This window comes from Ananas comosus, unplaced genomic scaffold (genome assembly GCF_001540865.1).
Source record: "Ananas comosus cultivar F153 unplaced genomic scaffold, ASM154086v1, whole genome shotgun sequence".
Lineage (NCBI taxonomy): Eukaryota > Viridiplantae > Streptophyta > Magnoliopsida > Poales > Bromeliaceae > Ananas > Ananas comosus.
The window spans coordinates 65,977-84,089 of NW_017893369.1; the positions used below are offsets into that span (position 1 = coordinate 65,977).

The window sequence follows — 18,113 nt, forward strand, 5'->3', positions numbered from 1 at the left end:
CAAACACAAGAGAGAGATGTCTCTGTTTGTGTACTAAAGTACCTCGATGGATCCGAACATTTCTTAGAATTATGTTCTTCAGGAATTTGTGATTTAATTAATGTAAGATAAGATATATGTGTAAGAAGAAATTTATCATAGTTTAACTTTTGTGGGTGTAAGTTTCAAATTCAAAGTGATCCAGCTTCTCCCTTTTTTTTTTTTTTGTATTTTGTTTTTTGTTTTTTTTTTTTTTTTTTTTTTTTTTTTTTTTTTTTTTTTTTTTTTTTTTTTTTTTTTTTTTTTTTTTTTTTTATATTTTTTTTTTTCTTTAATGTAGATTTATATTGGGTTATCTTGTGCACCACTATTTTTCAAAAATTTTGCAATTCTACATTTTCTAATCTTGTCTTAGTGTAATTCTTAGTAGTTTCGGTGAAACTTTTAAAACTGCCCTTATGAGGGAAGATAGAGAGATTTGCTTTCTGTATTCTGCAGGATTGAAGTTAGCAAAATATATAGAAGCTATCTCGAATATTAGATCTGCCCGGTTGTTTTGTCAATTATATAATTATTTATACATTTTTTGTGCCATCTAACGAGTACTTCTACAATCTTAAAACGTACACTATAATTTAAATTGATGTGGTACATCTAGAGACTCCCACAGTTTTGAATTTATGTTGGTTGTTTTACTTGCGATGTTGGCATATAAACAGTAGAAGCACATGTTGGTATGAGTGTCAAGCTGCACGCAACAATCTTATCCCATAAGTAATGTTACAGTGTCGGTATTAGAATATTTACCTCTATAATAATTTACCCACCCATATGAGATATATATACTATTGAATATTTCATAATCCGAGACAACTTGTAAATCTTTATTTCAATGTTGGTCATCATGTATTTCTCTTAACGATGGTATTGCGAAAGTACTTTATTGCTTATTTACTGTGTTAAAGATACATTACTTTCCAATTATATATTAGAAATAAATTAACTCAAACATTGAAAAATAATTAGAAGAAAAACAGTCAGCCCGTGCTTCGTTACGCTAGTAGTTGCTAATAGCAAGTCGTTCCAGATTGGGCATGGATTCTACCATAATTACAAATATGCTCACACTGATCCAATTCTTCTAAATTTTTGGTGACTAAATCATTCCAAGCTCGCATCTAATAAAAAGCAGAAAAAATCGAAGGATAAGGGGTAAGTACCGAGGGGTAAGAAGGTGGGCAGGCATGAAACTGCTCCGTCTTATTAATTTCTAAAGCTTGATTACAGCTAATGCTGGCCTTATTCAAAGGCTTAGAGCATACAGTTCGCTAAACAAGCTCGGGTACTGGGTACAATATTCTTGGCCAAATTTCTAATTAGGTCACGAGAAAGCAACTCAGGTCATATTCCATATCGATGCGTCAATTCTTCTAGCCCATTATATTTATCAGTTATGATCATGATTACTTGAATATGTTCCGTTTTATTCTTTAGGCGTCAAAACCCAATTCGCTGGATCCAAATCCTCATTCCGGTTAAACAAATATACAAAATGAATACGTCCTGATGGGCTGGCAGTGGAGGTTACTGGGACTAGCTCTTTAATATTTGGCACGGCCCAGTCTGGTTTATTTTTGTCTATATGGTCTCTAGGCAGAGAAAGGCCCAACACATGCCACTTATGGGCTGAAGAAGGGCCCAACACTTTTTTTGCTGCAAGTAATGTATCTGCTCCACAATTTCAACCGAAACCTATATCCTATAGGAGGGCTAAACATGTCTTGTAGATGATTTTGAAAAACAAACATATTATTTAGATTAGCAAAGGTACATTTAGATGTCAACGAGTATGAAGTTAAGATAAATTGTTTGCTCAGACGGAATTTCTCTGTCTGATATAAATTATGTAAGATTTGTTATACTAAATTTATCTTTAAAATTTATAATCATGCTACAAATGATACCTCTTTGGTCATAATGTAATACAAATACTCTCATCATTGCTCGGGATATTTTATTTTCCGAGCATGGGAATAATAATTGTTTAATTCATGTAGTGCTTTTGATTGAACAAACTGCTTGGCCCTTTTCTTTTTAGTGAAGATGACTGCTAAAAGAAACTCTATCAGTTCATAGTAGTATTTGTCAACTTTGATTACTGTGTAATGTATGATTGCTGAGTTTTCTTACATCAGATTTTGACACATTTATTGACACATTTATGGTTGCTGACTGTATTTGTACATTTAATATTGCCATGTTAAGTTGAATGAGGTATGTCCATTCTAGTTATGCAAGTTGTAGGTTTACTTCTTTTCAAGAACTCAGTCAAGGATGTTGGGTTCTTTGGAAGAGTCATCAGATAATCATGTTCTTTTGTAATTCAAGTTGTCTACTTAATTTGACCGCTATTAACAGGTTTTTAGATTAAAATAAGTAATTGCTCGCAACTACTCATATTTTCTGTGATTCAAATTTCTTATTTTCTTTTTTATCTCTAGAAGTTTTTTGTGTTGATTTTCTTTCAAAATTGTTGTATTTTAATGTCGTAATTTGATTTCTTATGGTGTCCTCCTTATTTTGTCTCATGGTATATAGAACTAGGCTGGAATACTATTAATAGCACCAATGACTTGGTGGTATTAAGTTTTCCATCATTGGATTAAAAGATGTGCTGTTAGGATGATGTAGGCCCCCCTAGGGATTAGTACGTGGTTGGTTGAATAGTATATATATATATATATATATATATATATATATATATAAGTAAGGCTACTATGCTTCTGGAAGCACGGAGCCTTCCGTGCTTCCAGATCGTTTTCCATGTTGCGACTTTCGAATCGTCGATCGGCTCCGTTAAACTTGATCTAGACTATTTGAAGTACCTAGAAAATAAATTATGTGATTTTTCGATATTATTTGCCTAGTGAACGAAATGGCTCAAAATTAACGGCTGAAAATAAAAATCTTACAAAACGTGATATTATGACATTAAAATTTTAGATCAAAGATATTGATCTTGTTTTATATAGTATAAAGAATTTTCTATCAAAATTTCACATGATTTGGATATTTCTACACCGTTAAACTTGCAAACGGCTTACTACGGCCATTAAAATTAGTTGATTTTGAGCCCCTTCGATCACTAGGCAAATGATATCGAAAAATCATAAAATTTATTTTCTAGGTACTTCAAATACTCTAGATCAAGTTTAACGAAGCCGATCGACGATTCGAAAGTCGCAACATCGAAAACGACTTGGAAGCACGGAAGGCTTCGTGCTTCCGGAAGCATAGTAGCCTCACACTATATATATATATAGTATATATATATTATATATTAATATATATATATATAGTCACGGCTGAGGATACCTAATCGATTAATAAAATAGTTTGTTAAATTAAAAAACACAAGGATTTGGTAGCTATCGAGTTTTTCACGTCAAATTTAATCTTTGACTATTTCATCCATGATGTATACTATTCAACCAAACTTATCAACCAGAGGTGCACATCATCCTACCATATTTTTTCATCCAGTGGCCAAAACTTAAAATAGCAAAGTCTTGGTTACTATGATAGATTCCAGCCTTATATATATAGACTGCTCTATGTCTTTAATAGGCACCAAGTATTGGCTGCTACAGTTTTTTGGCCATTGGATTATGAAGAATGGGCGCTTAGGATGATGTGGGCCCCCTAGGGTTTGAGTAGGTGGTTGTTGAATATGTGACATTGATCAAGGGTGAAATTTGATAAAAGGTAATCATGCGGCGGACAAACTTGGATTAACCACCGAGTGCTTCGTGTATTATGTAGTAGCCGGACTCATCTCTATTCTTCTCTCTCTCTCTCTCTCTCTCTCTATATATATATATATATATATATATATATATATATATATATATATTCATAAGTAAGTTCTCAACAAACCTCATCACATGTCATATATAGACCTGGCAATTTCGATCCATACCCGCGGGTACCCACGGATTACCCACAAATTTGCGGGTATGGATATCAACTTTTCGAACCCAAAAAATTATGGGTAAAACGGGTGGGTACCCATTAAGCTGTGGGCATTTTGGGTAATCTGCGGGTACCCATGGATATCCGCACATATATTTTTTTAATCAAAAATATATTTTCTTAATTAAAATACATATATTTTTATTTATCTATTGTAAAAATTCTAACCCAAATTTTTTATCGCGTCTTTTATATTACGAAATTTTTTGCTTTAATACTTTAAATATTTTTATTGTATGTTATGATATTTTAAATAATGAGTTATTTTATATTTTTAAAACTTACATATATGTATTTACATTTAAAAATGTAAGAGAAAAAAAGAAAAAAAAATTACGGGTAACCCGCATACCCAACCGCCCACCCGCGGGCGGGTATGGGTAAAGATGTTGGCTACCCCAAAATTTGCGGATAAATTTTATTCATGTCCAAGTAACCCGCGGGTATAATGACCCGCCCGCGGATTACCCAACCCGCCCGTTTGCCAGGTCTAGTCATATATAGGAGGGGTTACAGATTCTCTGCTAATTAACTAGATGCACCTAGAATTTATGCACGGTGCTCTTACAACACTAATAATTCAAAATACAGGAACTGTTTTGGTCGGTGCTGACAAATTGGCACTAAGCTAGCATTTGAAATAAGTTTTTTGTGCATCCGAATTAATGGACAATTATTGGCGATGCATAAGAATTTTATTTGCACCGAATCTCAGCAGAAGATCTGTGAGATCATGTGCAGGGTCCAAGCATGAGTTTAGGCACGTTTCCAGCCCTTGAAGTCTCGATCTGCCATATGGCTAAGCCATTATCTTATAATAAAGAACTCATGGGAATGAAAGATGTCCTTTATTACCGGATTGGCGCCGTAAGATTTGCCGCATTGCATGCGGTATCTTTTCTAATAATTTATACGCACCGGATTACTGTACTAAATGGATCGCTAGCTAGAATATTAATTATATTTCATTTCATTCATGGAAGGAATACGATTTACTTATTCCATTCATGGAAGGAATACGATTTATTTACTTCAGAAATTAATCACTTCAATATTTGAACATGTTCTGGACAAGATATATATACACCTAGACAAGATATATATACATCTATCATTATTATTATTATTATTATTATTATTATTATTATATATTACTCGCTGTACATATAATAATAATAATAATAATATATAATAATAATAAACGTAATAATAATAATATCCCACTCAGGATTAATTGTACGTAAAAGAGAGAGAGAGAGGGGGGGGATCCTAATGAATGAATTAATTAAGAATTAATTAATTAAGAGGACGTGGGTTGTTCCATAATTATCTCCGTCAAAGCACACGAAGGAGTGAGTGTACTATTCTTCTTGTCAAAATTTACAAAATCATCATAAATCATCCCACTCAGGATTTCTTACCTTATTGTACGATTATCTCGAATCCAATATCCTCTAATTACTACACCAAATCCCCTCCCATCAATCCTCATCAATTATTTATTTAATTTATTTAATAATAAATACACCACCTCGCTCTCTCTCGCCCTCTCTATATATCCTTTGTTATTGTTAAGTAATTTAATGTAATTAAATTAATTTCCGGCTCTCCTCTATATAAAGTCCGTTTTCGTTGCCTTCCCGCTCCAGTTTCTACAATTGCAGGCAAGAGGCAGGCGACAGCAGAAGGTACATATACTTTGATGGCCAGGAAAAAGGTGAGCTTGGCATGGATCGCAAACGACTCGACGCGGCGGGCGACGTTCAAGAAACGGCGCAAGGGGCTGATGAAGAAGGCTAGCGAACTGGCGACGTTGTGCGACGTGCGGACGTGCGTGGTGGTGTACGGGCTCGGGGAGGCACAGGGGAAGGTGTGGCCGTCGCCTGCGGAGGCTGCACGCGTGCTGGCGCGCTTCAAGAGCATGCCCGAGATGGAGCAGTGCAAGAAGATGATGAATCAGGAGGGCTTCCTGCGCCAGCGCGTCGCCAAGGCCCAGGAGCAGCTCCGCAAGCAGGAGCGCGAGAACCGCGAGCTCGAGACCACCCTCCTTATGTACGACGGTCTTAACTCCGTCGCCGAAGGTGTAGGTGCGGTCGGCCGGCTGCGTGACCTGGCCATCGAGGACGCCACCAGCCTCGCCTGGATGGTTGAGATGAAGGCCAAGGCCGTGCAGGAGCGCATCGATATCCTAAAAGCCCAGATGCATCACACCGCTTCTGCCGCCGCCACGGCCGCTGCCTCCTCCTCACACGCTGCCGCGGTAATCCAACAGCACCAAGGACCGGCCGACGCGCTGGTCGCGAAGGATAAGACGCCGCTCGAGGCTGCCATGGAGGCACTGCAGCGACAGAACTGGTTCATGGAGGTGATGAACCCTAGTATCGACAATAACGTTCTCTTCGGCAGTGTCAGTGCGCAAGCGGAAGAGATGATGTTGATGCAGCCCTACATTGACACCACAATGCCGTGGCTCGATCCCTACTTCCCTCTTAACTGATCATGATCTCTCTATCCTCGCATGCAAAATTATACATTGAGCGATCTGTGATGGGATTTATAAGGATATATTAGTAGTTCTTTTTCCTTTTCCGGCCCTACGTCGATCTTACGTCTTAGTTTTCCTTTTACTTAGTCGCAGAATAAGTCTAGATTGTAGTCGCCAGAGTTAATTAGAGGGTTTGCCTGCTGATGATGAGGATGCATGCGTTAGGCCAGTGCGTGTTGCTTATAGCCTAGCCGTGTATGTAAATAAAGAGAAGGTATTAATGCTTACAAATTTTAATTCTCGTGATTACTGTTTTTTATGTTTCATGCATGGTTACGGGCGCGCGCGCGCGCACACACAAAAGAAAAGAAAAGAAAAAAAAAAACATAACTCGTTAATGTATACATATATATATAAAGGATTTGCTAGCTCCAAAAATCTTTTAGATTTCCTATTATACAAGTACAAAAAATATGAATAATTCATCCGACTCCTGTTCTCCTGAGATAAATTATAAAGCGAAAAAGATTTGCCTGATCATGACGACGATGACGAACTCTCGTTGTCCGAGCTCCCGGGTCTCAATGCGGTAAAGCGAGGGAACAACGGAAGTAAATTAGGGTTCACCGGCACGGGAAGTTGCCTATTTGACGTGACCATTGTTCGGTCGTTGATCCTGCCAACCTCCTTGCACACCTGACCGAGAATAGCGAGAAAATTCCTTACCACCATGAAAATTCTAAAAGGGTGAGCTTCCTCTCTGGCGGAGTTTCCGTGGAAATATTCGGTTATCTCCTTCACCAGAGAAAGTGCCACACTCTCATGAGCCTGAACCTTTATGATCTCGTCCTCGGCATTTTTTAAGAACCCGTTCATCGACTCGTGGAATTTAATCCTGCTGTTCTCTTTTGAACCCAATTGCTCGTTTAGCCGAAGGACTTCGCTTATTTTCCTGATTCCTAGGGCCAGTTTTGACACGTAGCTGCTGAGCACACCCGAGTCCATTGCGGCAGCCTTCTTGACGTCAGAGAGCTCGTTTCCAAGGCCGGCAACCACTTTAAGGCCGAGTTTCTTGCACTCGATGTCGTCTTGAAGTGTGTTTGGTTGAGTTTTGGTTGTTGACGAAAAGCCGGAAGCAAGGCGGGAGCCCTCGGATCGAATGATCTCTTGGACGACAAAGTGAAGAAGGGTTGTCTTGCCATCTGTGCCTTTGACGTCAACTAATTTGAGGAGAGTATCGAGCTTGAAGGCATGGGCGTCGCTGCGGTTTGTTCCAACATTCATACGGTTCCCAGTTTTCAAGACGGCTTCTAGAAAGCTTCAGGAAGAGCCTGCTGCTCCTCAGCTCCTCGCAAGCAGCCTGAGAAAGTCCAAGGAGGGTTAGCAAGTTTGGTAAAGGAGTTGATTAATCAATTGATTTGTGAATGTGATCAAGTTTCACACTGGTTGATCCTCTTTTTTTAAAAAAAAATTTGTCGATCTCATTTATACGATGCTGTATAAATTCATGAATGCAGAATTGGTGATAAAGATTCACCTAGTTTCTTGAACTAGGGGAAATAGCCATTGCAAAAGGAGGGTAAGCAGTGTAGTAATCATGTACAAAGAACAAGCAGAAAATCCGTTCCATCAGAAATCATAAAAATATGGACAAATTTCAAACAACAAAATCAGAAAGATTTCTAGTAAGTAAATCCACATCATCTGATACATCTTTCAAATGCACAAAGCAAGCAAGAAGAAATCCAACATAGTTCTATTTCACCCATCTATTGTTAAATTAAGTACCTACATGAAGTTGGTTGGTTTTTGCGATGATCTAGCGATAAATTGCATTTTGAGTTGTGTTTTCCTTTTTCTTTTGCTTCCTGCAGTAGTAGTATGCTTCCCAACCAATGTAGCTTCCCAAGATTAAGCGAAAATAGGCTACTATGCAAAATTGTTCTTAGCTCTACAAAAGGCTAAGGAAAGAAAGCAATATAAACCTTCTAGTGTAAGAAGTGAGATTTCGCTCAACCGAGACAATAAGAGTACCATGTCGACAACTATGTGGTATAGGTTGCATAGTTTATACAAGGATATAGCTGGAATCTTTCAAGATGTTCAGAATTTGGTTACAACTCACCTTATGAGGAAACAGTGTCTTTGCGAGACAAATCTGTAGGATAGTTTTGGGAATCATTAAATGCCACTTAAATGTAATTTCATAGAATTTGTTTGTTATATTCTACATCTTATGGATTTGGAAAGGAAATTTGTTTAGTTCAGCATCCAATTGGAAGACTAGCGCAGAAGTTAACTCCGCCAAATCTCAAATTTACTGAATATCGATATATTCGACGTCATAAGTTACTTAACCAAACAGTGGAAATGAGTTAGTCAATAGAGTTGTTGGATGCTACCGAGTACATGAACAAGCTATTATGACTGACCTTCATGCAAATATTAGTGCAGATCAATTATAAAATGCTAGTGGTTAAATTGTGAAAATACATCTGTTCGTTTAATTAAGTGCTCAAGTTGATTCTACCAGGCTTTTAGCAGAAGAGAACTTTTTGAAATTGATGGAAAATGACGATTTTGTTATAGCACCATGTTTGACATTCAGGAACTTGATTCCACAAAACTGTATACTGAGAGAGTTGTGATCTCAATTTTGCATACTTTGAGGGGGAAAAGAAAGAAACATTGAGTTTCAATTAGGCACCGAGTTTCAAATAGGCGCAATGTTCGCTATATTATAGCGAAGAAATAAAAAGAGTGGCATAATGAATTTCTTATTTCAGGAGAATCCTTATTTATAGGTTTCTTTTCTTCTTCTTCTTCTTCTTCTTCCTCCTCTCGTTTTTTGAGTTGATAGGGCGTTCGAACCCCCAACCAAGTGCTTCGTCCCTTATGTCATTGCCACTTTGGAACAAGTGGCCTGACTCTTATTGCTGTTTCAATTAAAGATTTAGTGTCTCTTCAAATAGATAAATTTTGTATTTGGAAGAGATGTCTATCTAAATGGAAGTTACAACGGGACAAATTAAAAAGATATTGAATCTTTCCGTGTACTTAGCTGGATAGGTCTTAGCTGGTCAGGCCTGTGTCATTTATGGCCCAAGAAATCTTATGGCATTGTGCATTAAAAATGTGTTAAACTTCCATACTCGCTAGCTTTTTAGAAGGCTCACAGTGGTTTATATGTTGATACATACCGAGTAGGCATGAAAAGCTGGAACACGGCACAATGCACACATGCCTTCTGCATGTATCCCCTTTGTATGAAATTTGTCACATGCCGTAGTAATAAGCCTGGCGCTAACAAACCACATGAGATACTACAAATTGCTAGCTTTTTCCCAACAGTTAATGCTGTTACATTTATTGATAATCCTAGATTGCCCATCTCTTCCAAATATAAATTTAGCACACAAGAAAGACTTTAAGATCAGCACAGTATGATTTCTTTCCGGAAGAGAGCTGTGCAATATAATAATTTCTTATTAAAGGACTTATTGAACCTGCCAAGCTTTATATTCAGATCTGTTCTCAATTATAAAGCTGAAGAATGCTTTACAAGAATATATTCTATCTATGGAAATATATGGTCTGAAGAGTACATACAAGTGGAATTGCCTAATGTTTCCTATGTCGTGCATTACATTTAGGAACAAATGGGATCCGAGGTTCTCTCCATGTGAGTTGCATGTTCTCCAACGACATGCATGTATTCTGTGTTTTAGTTGGTTGTTCAGATATTTATGTTGTAGGTTTTAATTGGCTGAAGAATTGACTCTTTGTCTCATGAGTATGTTTATCCTTGATGCAGATTCAATTCTTTTTCCTGAAGTTCCAATTGCACTTCGTTTATCAAGCCACCTTCTGCTTGGTGTGGTGAGAATATATTCTCGGAAGGTGAATTATCTCTTCCATGACTGCAGCGAGGCTTTGCTCAAGATAAAGCAAGCCTTTAGGTCAACTGCAGTTGATCTTCCGCCAGAAGAATCTACTGCGCCTTATCATTCTATCACTCTGCCCGAGACATTCCATCTCGATGATTTTGAGCTACCTGATGCTGCTTTGCAGGGGTGGGTAATATACACTTTCTCATAACATTCAGTACCTCTGTACATATCTGATTTTATCATGCATTGAACACTAGTAAGGACCTCTGTGGCCTGGATAGAGCTTCAGCAGAAAGTGCTGTTGACTAACCCCGTTAGGAAAAGCACTAATAGTTTCTTTAGTGGATGTTTGCCCAGTTGCTTTCTGCAACAATATAGAAGCTTCAGGTGGAGCTTCTGCTTTGGGCTTCAAAAGCTAATTTTAGCCTCTTGCCACTGCAAAAACAGAAGCCCTTTTTGTTTGCCAAAAAAAATGTCTGGCTGCTGCACTTTAGAGTGGGGAAGACATTGTAGAAGCGACCTAAACTGTTGCACATTCTAAGTTTGTGATTTATGTTGCAGTGATTTTGTTGATCACCATATTAGTACGAAAGAGCAGATTACGCTTCAAGATAATTTGGAGAAGACCGGATATTCGACATCACTGTTTGGGCTGGATGGTTGGTATTTCGTTTTAGTTTTTATATAGTTTGTGTTATCATGTTCAGTCAAACACTTTTGAAAATTTTAATTAATTGCATGATGAACTTGTCATACAGAAAGATTTGGTGATGGAAATGCTTCTCAAATTGGCTTGGACCTTGATGAGGTAAGTCTGAATAAATGGCAATCCTTGTTATTTATTTCCTTACAGACATGCACATGCACGAGTAGATGTGTACTGTTGATTATTATAAAATGAAACAACTTTTTCAAATCATGTGGCCTCCAAATGTAATAGCCTGATGATGTATTATTTACTGGCAGGATTTATTCTTGGACAAGGATAAATCATCTCAGCATCCTTCAATTGAATTGGGTTTCGATGACGGGTAAAGTAAATTTTTTTGGTTGTTCAGTCGGTTTCTTTCAATTTTCATGCTTCTCATATAGAAATGGGCAAAGGGCTGAGCTAGGATCTAGATATGGGGATGAAGGGCAGGATTACGTATAGTAGATACTGTGAAGATATTAGATGATTATTTAGCATGAGGAAACAAATGAAATCCTGGTTAAGAGAGAGTAACAATGGAGTGATGAAGTACCTTAGATATCGATTTGAACAAAAAGGGAAAAAAAATTCCCAGGTCATGTTAAGAAGTATAAGGAATACTAATCTGGATGGATTAAGTTATTGCTCTCCAAATTCAAACCGCTCTAGCAGGAATAGCAAGTTCATTAGGAAGGAATTTAAGACATAATGTATATGTCTAGAACAATATAGTAAGATTTTAATTTCCACATTATTCAAGGAATGCATATCATTCTAGGATGTAAAGCAAGGCGGTCACAGAAACAACAACTAGAAGACCACGTATGGCTGACAGTTAAATTATGGTGGTGGAAGTGCACCGGAATCAGAGGTGTTGCTGTTGTCATAAGGAGCAAGAGCAAGCTCCTTCTAGGTTGATGAAGGAAATTTTACAAAAGTATTTAGTCATTAGCATATTTTTAACCCTCGGGTAACTTGCCTCTTGCCATATGTAGCTCCTTCCCTCTTTTGATGTAATTACCTCATATACAAAGTAACACCTGTTCTTCTGTAGCTTTTCCAGCATAGGCACAGTTCTGTGTTTGAAGTTGCATTACTGCTTTTGCTGTTCCTATTGCCATGCTTGTTGAACTATAATTGCATTATTAGATGCAGAGTCTTTCCTAATATCTTGTATATTTTCACCTGCAATCAGTATGTCCATTGTTTTCATTTGTCCATATTACCTGGTCTTCTGAAATTCTCTTGTTCGGTGTACTTTTGCCCAGCATCTTTCATCAAGGTCAATCGTCTCATCCTTCTACTGACATGGTCATCGACGAGAATCTCAGAATCACTGAAAATAGGAGTAACTTGTCCGAGCTTACTTATGACAAGTCTAATTCTTCCCATTTGGAGGATCTTAGAAGAAATAATGATGCCTCTACATGGCATGGATACAATATACAAACCCCTGATCTTAATGAAGCCTTTTTCCCAAATAATCACGAGGAAGGCCCCCCTATGGAGGATATTCGGTCCCCAGATTTGCTTGAATGTGCCCATGCCCCGTCAACTCCTGGACTAATGGAAGAAACAATGCCAGCTAATATACAAGGAAGCCCTGTTTTGAGTCCACAACAAGGGAAAGCTTCTTCTCCGTCAGTTAATGATGATGCCCTTAAAGCTGACAGCTTGGTCAATTCAGCAAATGACAATGTTGCCAACCCCAATGCAGTAATAATGGACCCTGAACAAGTTAATAATGCAACTGCTACTTGTAATGAAGGCACTGATCATTTAAATGATAATGGTGAGACTAAACATTCCGAAATTACTTCCGTGGATGGACTTTCTAACTTAGAGACTTCTATTGCTAAGTCTATGGTGGATGCGGAAGTGGTGAATTCACCTTCGACTGTCCCTAATAATTTACCTGAATCAGGATCTATGGCAGGAACAATTGAGAAATCTCAGCCATCAACTAATCAGGGTCATATGGAAGAAGATGGAACACTTCTTCCTGCCAATGCTACTGAATTTGGCTCCGGTTTGAGTCTGAAATCTTGCACTGCAGGGAAAGATAAAGCAAGCTTTGTGGAAAACGTGGCCTTGGTTGAAAATGCTTCTGAATTTGGTAACAAAGAACCAGAAGAGGGTTCATCCACAGTAAATCCTTTACATATTAGTGAACTTTCTCTTGAGCCACAAGGGGTGTTTTATTTCTTGGTACTTTTTCCTATGCCTATGCAAACTAGAGTATAACAAAGTTGATTTATTGCTTATATTATTATTGCAGGTGAAGATGCATGCATTACTAATGCTACAGGCACTACTATTGTTGGGGCCCTCCAGAACTCAGAACATTTAGAACCAAGTGATTTATTGAGTAATGAGAAGTCAATTGAGCAATCAAATTCTGAACTTCCTGAGCCTGAAAAAATGCTTGAAGCTCCAAGCATTGATGTCAACCAAACGAATGAATTAGGGCAAGTTACTGTTGAAAAAGGAGTCACGGAATCTGATGGAAGTGCTAACAGAGTCAGCAGCCTTACTGGCAAAAAACGTCGTCTAGTGGATAGTACTCCAGCTTTGGAAAATGAAAGCACAGGAAAAATAGCTCGAAAACCACGAGCTGGAAAAAGCATGGACTACATTCCTGATGATGATGATTTATTGGCTTCTATTTTAGGTGAAGTGTTTCAGCCTCAATTCTTCTTTTTTTTTTTCACTTTAATTGATTTTTTGAGTTCTATCAAAATGTTTAGTTCTGTTATCACCTATGTTAGCATGCACGGGACATGAAATACGCGATTTTTGTATGATAGGTCATTATAAACACACGTCCTTATCTAGGTATAGTGTTTAGGTTTAGCAGGTTAACGAATGTTTATGTGAACTTTTTATTTCATCTAAATACATGACTCTTTTGTTTCAGTTGGGAAAAAGACCCCGGGGTTGAGGTTAGGACCAAGCCCACCTCCCCCTAAAACAGGTCCCCAAAAACGTCTGTGGTTGACCCCAAGGACAGGCATGCCCAAGAGGAAGGTTCTGGTGGATGATGCTATGGTCTTACATGCGGAGTACGTATTCCTTCATAATATCTGGTGCCTCGTACTTACCATTTATGCTTGATGTACATTTTAGTCTATACTTTTTCTAGCGAGACTTATGCCCAATTTTCTTAGCATTAAACAAAATATTTTTATATTTGAAGGTTTCCAAATCTTTGACATATATTTCTTGCTAGATTTTCTCTAAGCGAGTTGCTTTCAAATGCTTAATTTTCGATAATTGTTATCCTTTGTATAACTTAAGGACTGCTATATGTTTTATGCAATTGGCTCATTTTTTCATTTATTAGTGCTATACGCCAACAATTGTTGAATACCGAAGACATACGCCACATACGGAAAAAGGCTCCTTGTACACGTCCTGATATATGGATGATTGAGAAAAGTTGGTTTGAAGATGAGATATTCCATGAGTCCATATTTAGCGGTGAGCTTTCTAGACCAACTTGTTTGGAGATTTTATTTTTTCAGCATCTTGTTCCATGATGGACTTCTCATAATATCATGTTGCTTTGCATATTTGACTTGCTGATTTTATATATTTGGATTCGTTGACATTTACAGGGCTGGAATGTTAAAATGTTTGAATAAGGATAATGATTTCTCCAGTTCATTTAGACTGTTGGCACCTGTTTCAGATTTGGCAGATTTGGCATATACTTTGCATCTCTGTAATATGAAAATAAGGAAATTTACATAATAAATGAGATATATTAGCTAGCGAGGTTATTACAAAAGGTTTAGTCCTTTAATGGTTTATTTTAAATATTTTAATGATCTCTTGCACGTTAAGATGAGTCTCGGCTTTCTTTCGTAAGATATTAAGCCTTAAAATCTGATATGTTTTCCCCTCCAGGTGCATCAGCCGAGCTGAATACCTTACAATTACGGACATATGATATTGTAACTCGGGGGCGCTCTTCTCAAGCTGAATTATCAAAAGAGCCCGAGGTTTCAGACATTGTTAGGGTGGGTGGGAAAGAACTGACTGCTTAGACTTCAAATGAAGATCAACCATGTGCAGCACCTACAACAGAAATAACTGATCAGGAAGCTAATGCTGGTTCTAGAACTGATGATGCTACAAATCATAGTGAAGCTATGTTAGCTGATAAGGCTAATGATATTGGCATGTCGGAACAGCAGTTATCAAATGAACTTAACCCGCCTTCTGTTGACCAGTCAGAGATGAATGACAAACCATTGCATTTGCTGGAGAACTCTTCTCCCAAGGACATAATATTTACTGAGGATGACGGTAGAGGCACAATTAGTAATGAAGGTGCAAGTATGAGTGTAATGGATACAGTTAACTTCCCTCAAGATGTTTGTGCTAACTTGGACAATAATGTCAACGGTGAGGCATCTCTTACTGTGGAAAGTAGCGGTTTTCCTGTTGCTGATGTAAGCTTGCCTTCCGACTCTGCAAATGTGATGAGAGATGCAATTTCTAGTCCGAATGTGGTCGTCGAAGGTTGAGAACCAACATATTCAGAAGCTGTTGAGGAAATGAAAGATGAATTGGGTAACAAGTTGCACGATGAAAATGCAGCTGACGAAGTGTTTGATAGCAAGGAAAACCTTGGGGAGAAGATGCTGGGAGAAGATGCTCTAGCGGATACAGGACTTCCTCTTCAACCCACTATTGAAGACGAAAATGTAACATCAGCAGTTGGAGAAAATTCTGGGCTACAAGAAAACAACCTGAAGGGTGGCATGGATGTGGAAAGCACCGGCACCAACTTTGGACCAAAAGAGTATGGTGTAAGTTATTGACTTAAATACGCTATTGATGCTAACAATGTATTTTGAAGCATTATGTTGGTCTATTGCATTTGCTCGTGCTCAGCTCTTGCAATACAAACGCTCATCTTATATTCACTGTCTCTGGTGATCCTTATTGTTTTCTGTGTAATCCACTTTCTCATATAGCTTTCCTATGATTGTGCAGGATTTTTGCAGTGGAATTGATGGCGTTGGTACAGGTAGTCTTCTCTTTATGTTCTAAAATACTAACTTTGTACCTTATTTTATGTGATTTAGTTTCCATTAATGTTGAGTACCAATTCTTTTTTTGTTTTTGCAACTCAAGTTTTTTCTGGCTTTGTAGATTTTGGCTGCATTGCACTTTTTAAGACTTACCAGTTAATGACAAAAATCAAATGTGAAAAGCGAAAAATTTAGAGAACATAAAGCCTCCAACAGTTACCTGCATGTTCATTTCCTCTTTGATATCTCCATATACTTGTCGCCACCATAACCGCTGCTACCAGCCTACCACCAACATTTCTAATTTCTGTATCTTCTATGTACTTTTCTCATCTCTGCACTTCTGCTGTCATATTCTGATATTCACTAGAATTGCTGCTAAAATTGACATTAGTGTTCCTGTCATCGTTGTCAAGAAGAAAAAGAGGCATGAATGCAAAAGATAAACTGGTATTGGATGCTTAAGTTTACAACCGGATTATTCAACCTTAATTTTTTTCGTTTGTCTATTAGAGTTCCTTAATGTTGACGATGAAGGAGACTACGATGAGGAAGCAAACGATGACTTGCCGAACCCTGAGGAGCTCCACTCATTTGAGAACAGTGGATGTTCTTCTTGCACAAGGTGCTCATATACAGTATTATATTCGTTGCTGTTGTTATAAATATAATCACCACTAGTAGATGCTTAATATTCTCTCCTTTTAATTCTTCTATATTGGGAACGAAATCTGTATTGATTTTCTTCTTGAAATTACTACGATTAAATGCTCCCTAATTGTTGGTTTATTATTTTGTAGGGGTGTGGCAAGGTATCTTAAAACTTTGTTCGATGAAGAGGCCGGGCGTGGGAGGAAGAGTGTGGCCATGGACCACCTGTTAAGTGGGAAAACCCGCGAAGAAGCGTCAAGAATGTTCTTCGAGACTTTGGTAAGCCCTTCACATATTTCCCTATGGTCTTTCTCTCTCTCTCTCGCGCGCGCACGGGCATGTCAGTGTGCGTCAGAGTTCACAAACTGACTTGCCAAAGCACCAAGAATTCCAAGCAGCACTCTTTTGACCCTTGTGCATGGTCCCCATAATGTCGTCTTAACATACATTCTGCAGTACTAATTCAATTTATATGTCAATTGGTATTACCGGGCCTCTAGAGAACCCTCTACATGCCGTTTTGTGAACTTGTGGTTTTTCTTTTTTTGTTGAATTTTAAAGAATCTAATATACATATATCTATTTTTCGTAGTTCCTATTCATCATAATTTTGGACATTTTGGAGAGTTTTGTCGCCATCTTCCTTTTAACTTAAACGTGCTTTCCATTTTCGCTTGCAGGTTTTGAAAACAAGAGACTACATCCATGTTGAACAAGAACACCCATTCGAGCTCATCAACATTAAGCCGAGAATAAACCTCATGAAGGCAAAATTTTAAATGTATAATCACTCTAGAGAAAGCATAGAATGAAAATGTGTCAGTATTTTTAATCAGTTCCCAAATACATCGTCCCCCATAATCGTCGCTGTAACCCCATTTTGCTTTCTTTTTTAAGTTATTTTCTAATGATGTTTTTTTTTTGCCTTTTTTTGTTTTTTCATACAATAGGTGGGTGAGTTATGGTAGTGTACCTGTGTATCCTAATTATGTCCTTCTGTATATATAGCGTATTTGTAAATTTAATCATTTTAACATACCTGCAACCTGTTCTGTGAAAATGCTTTTTTGGCTTTGTTAAGGTTACAATTTTAATCACCCTTTGTCCTAGCTTCTTTCGATCAGTGATCTGCTTGTTTATTTTCTAATAATATTGTACTTTTTAACCCTTTATCGCTTTTTTAATTTGTTTTTTTTAAAAAAAAATAAAATGTGCATTCATGTTTTGTCAACTTGAATCTGCACTGCCGACCCTGTACTTTTTTTTTATGTTTGTACTTGATCTTTATGGCTTTGTAACTCAAAGAGGGTATGTATTAAACTAATATTTCTTTTAATAAAAAT

General features: G+C 37.6%; 1 protein-coding gene and 1 pseudogene across 1 annotated transcript; both read left to right on the top strand.

The window, feature by feature from the left end:
- LOC109705800 overlaps positions 1-17,867 on the top strand; it is a 28,489-nt pseudogene extending 10,622 nt beyond the window's left edge.
- LOC109705801 (agamous-like MADS-box protein AGL80) lies at positions 5,175-6,802 on the top strand. Its single transcript, XM_020226577.1, has one exon. It carries the CDS (start codon positions 5,714-5,716, stop codon positions 6,506-6,508), a length of 795 nt encoding a protein of 264 aa, XP_020082166.1. The 5' UTR covers positions 5,175-5,713; the 3' UTR covers positions 6,509-6,802.
- Positions 17,868-18,113: the final 246 nt, after the last annotated feature.

What these genes read in the sequence shown, in the direction of transcription:
- LOC109705801 (XM_020226577.1), top strand. Translation starts at nt 5,714, where the DNA reads ATGGCCAGGAAAAAGGTGAGCTTGGCATGGATCGCAAACGACTCGACG.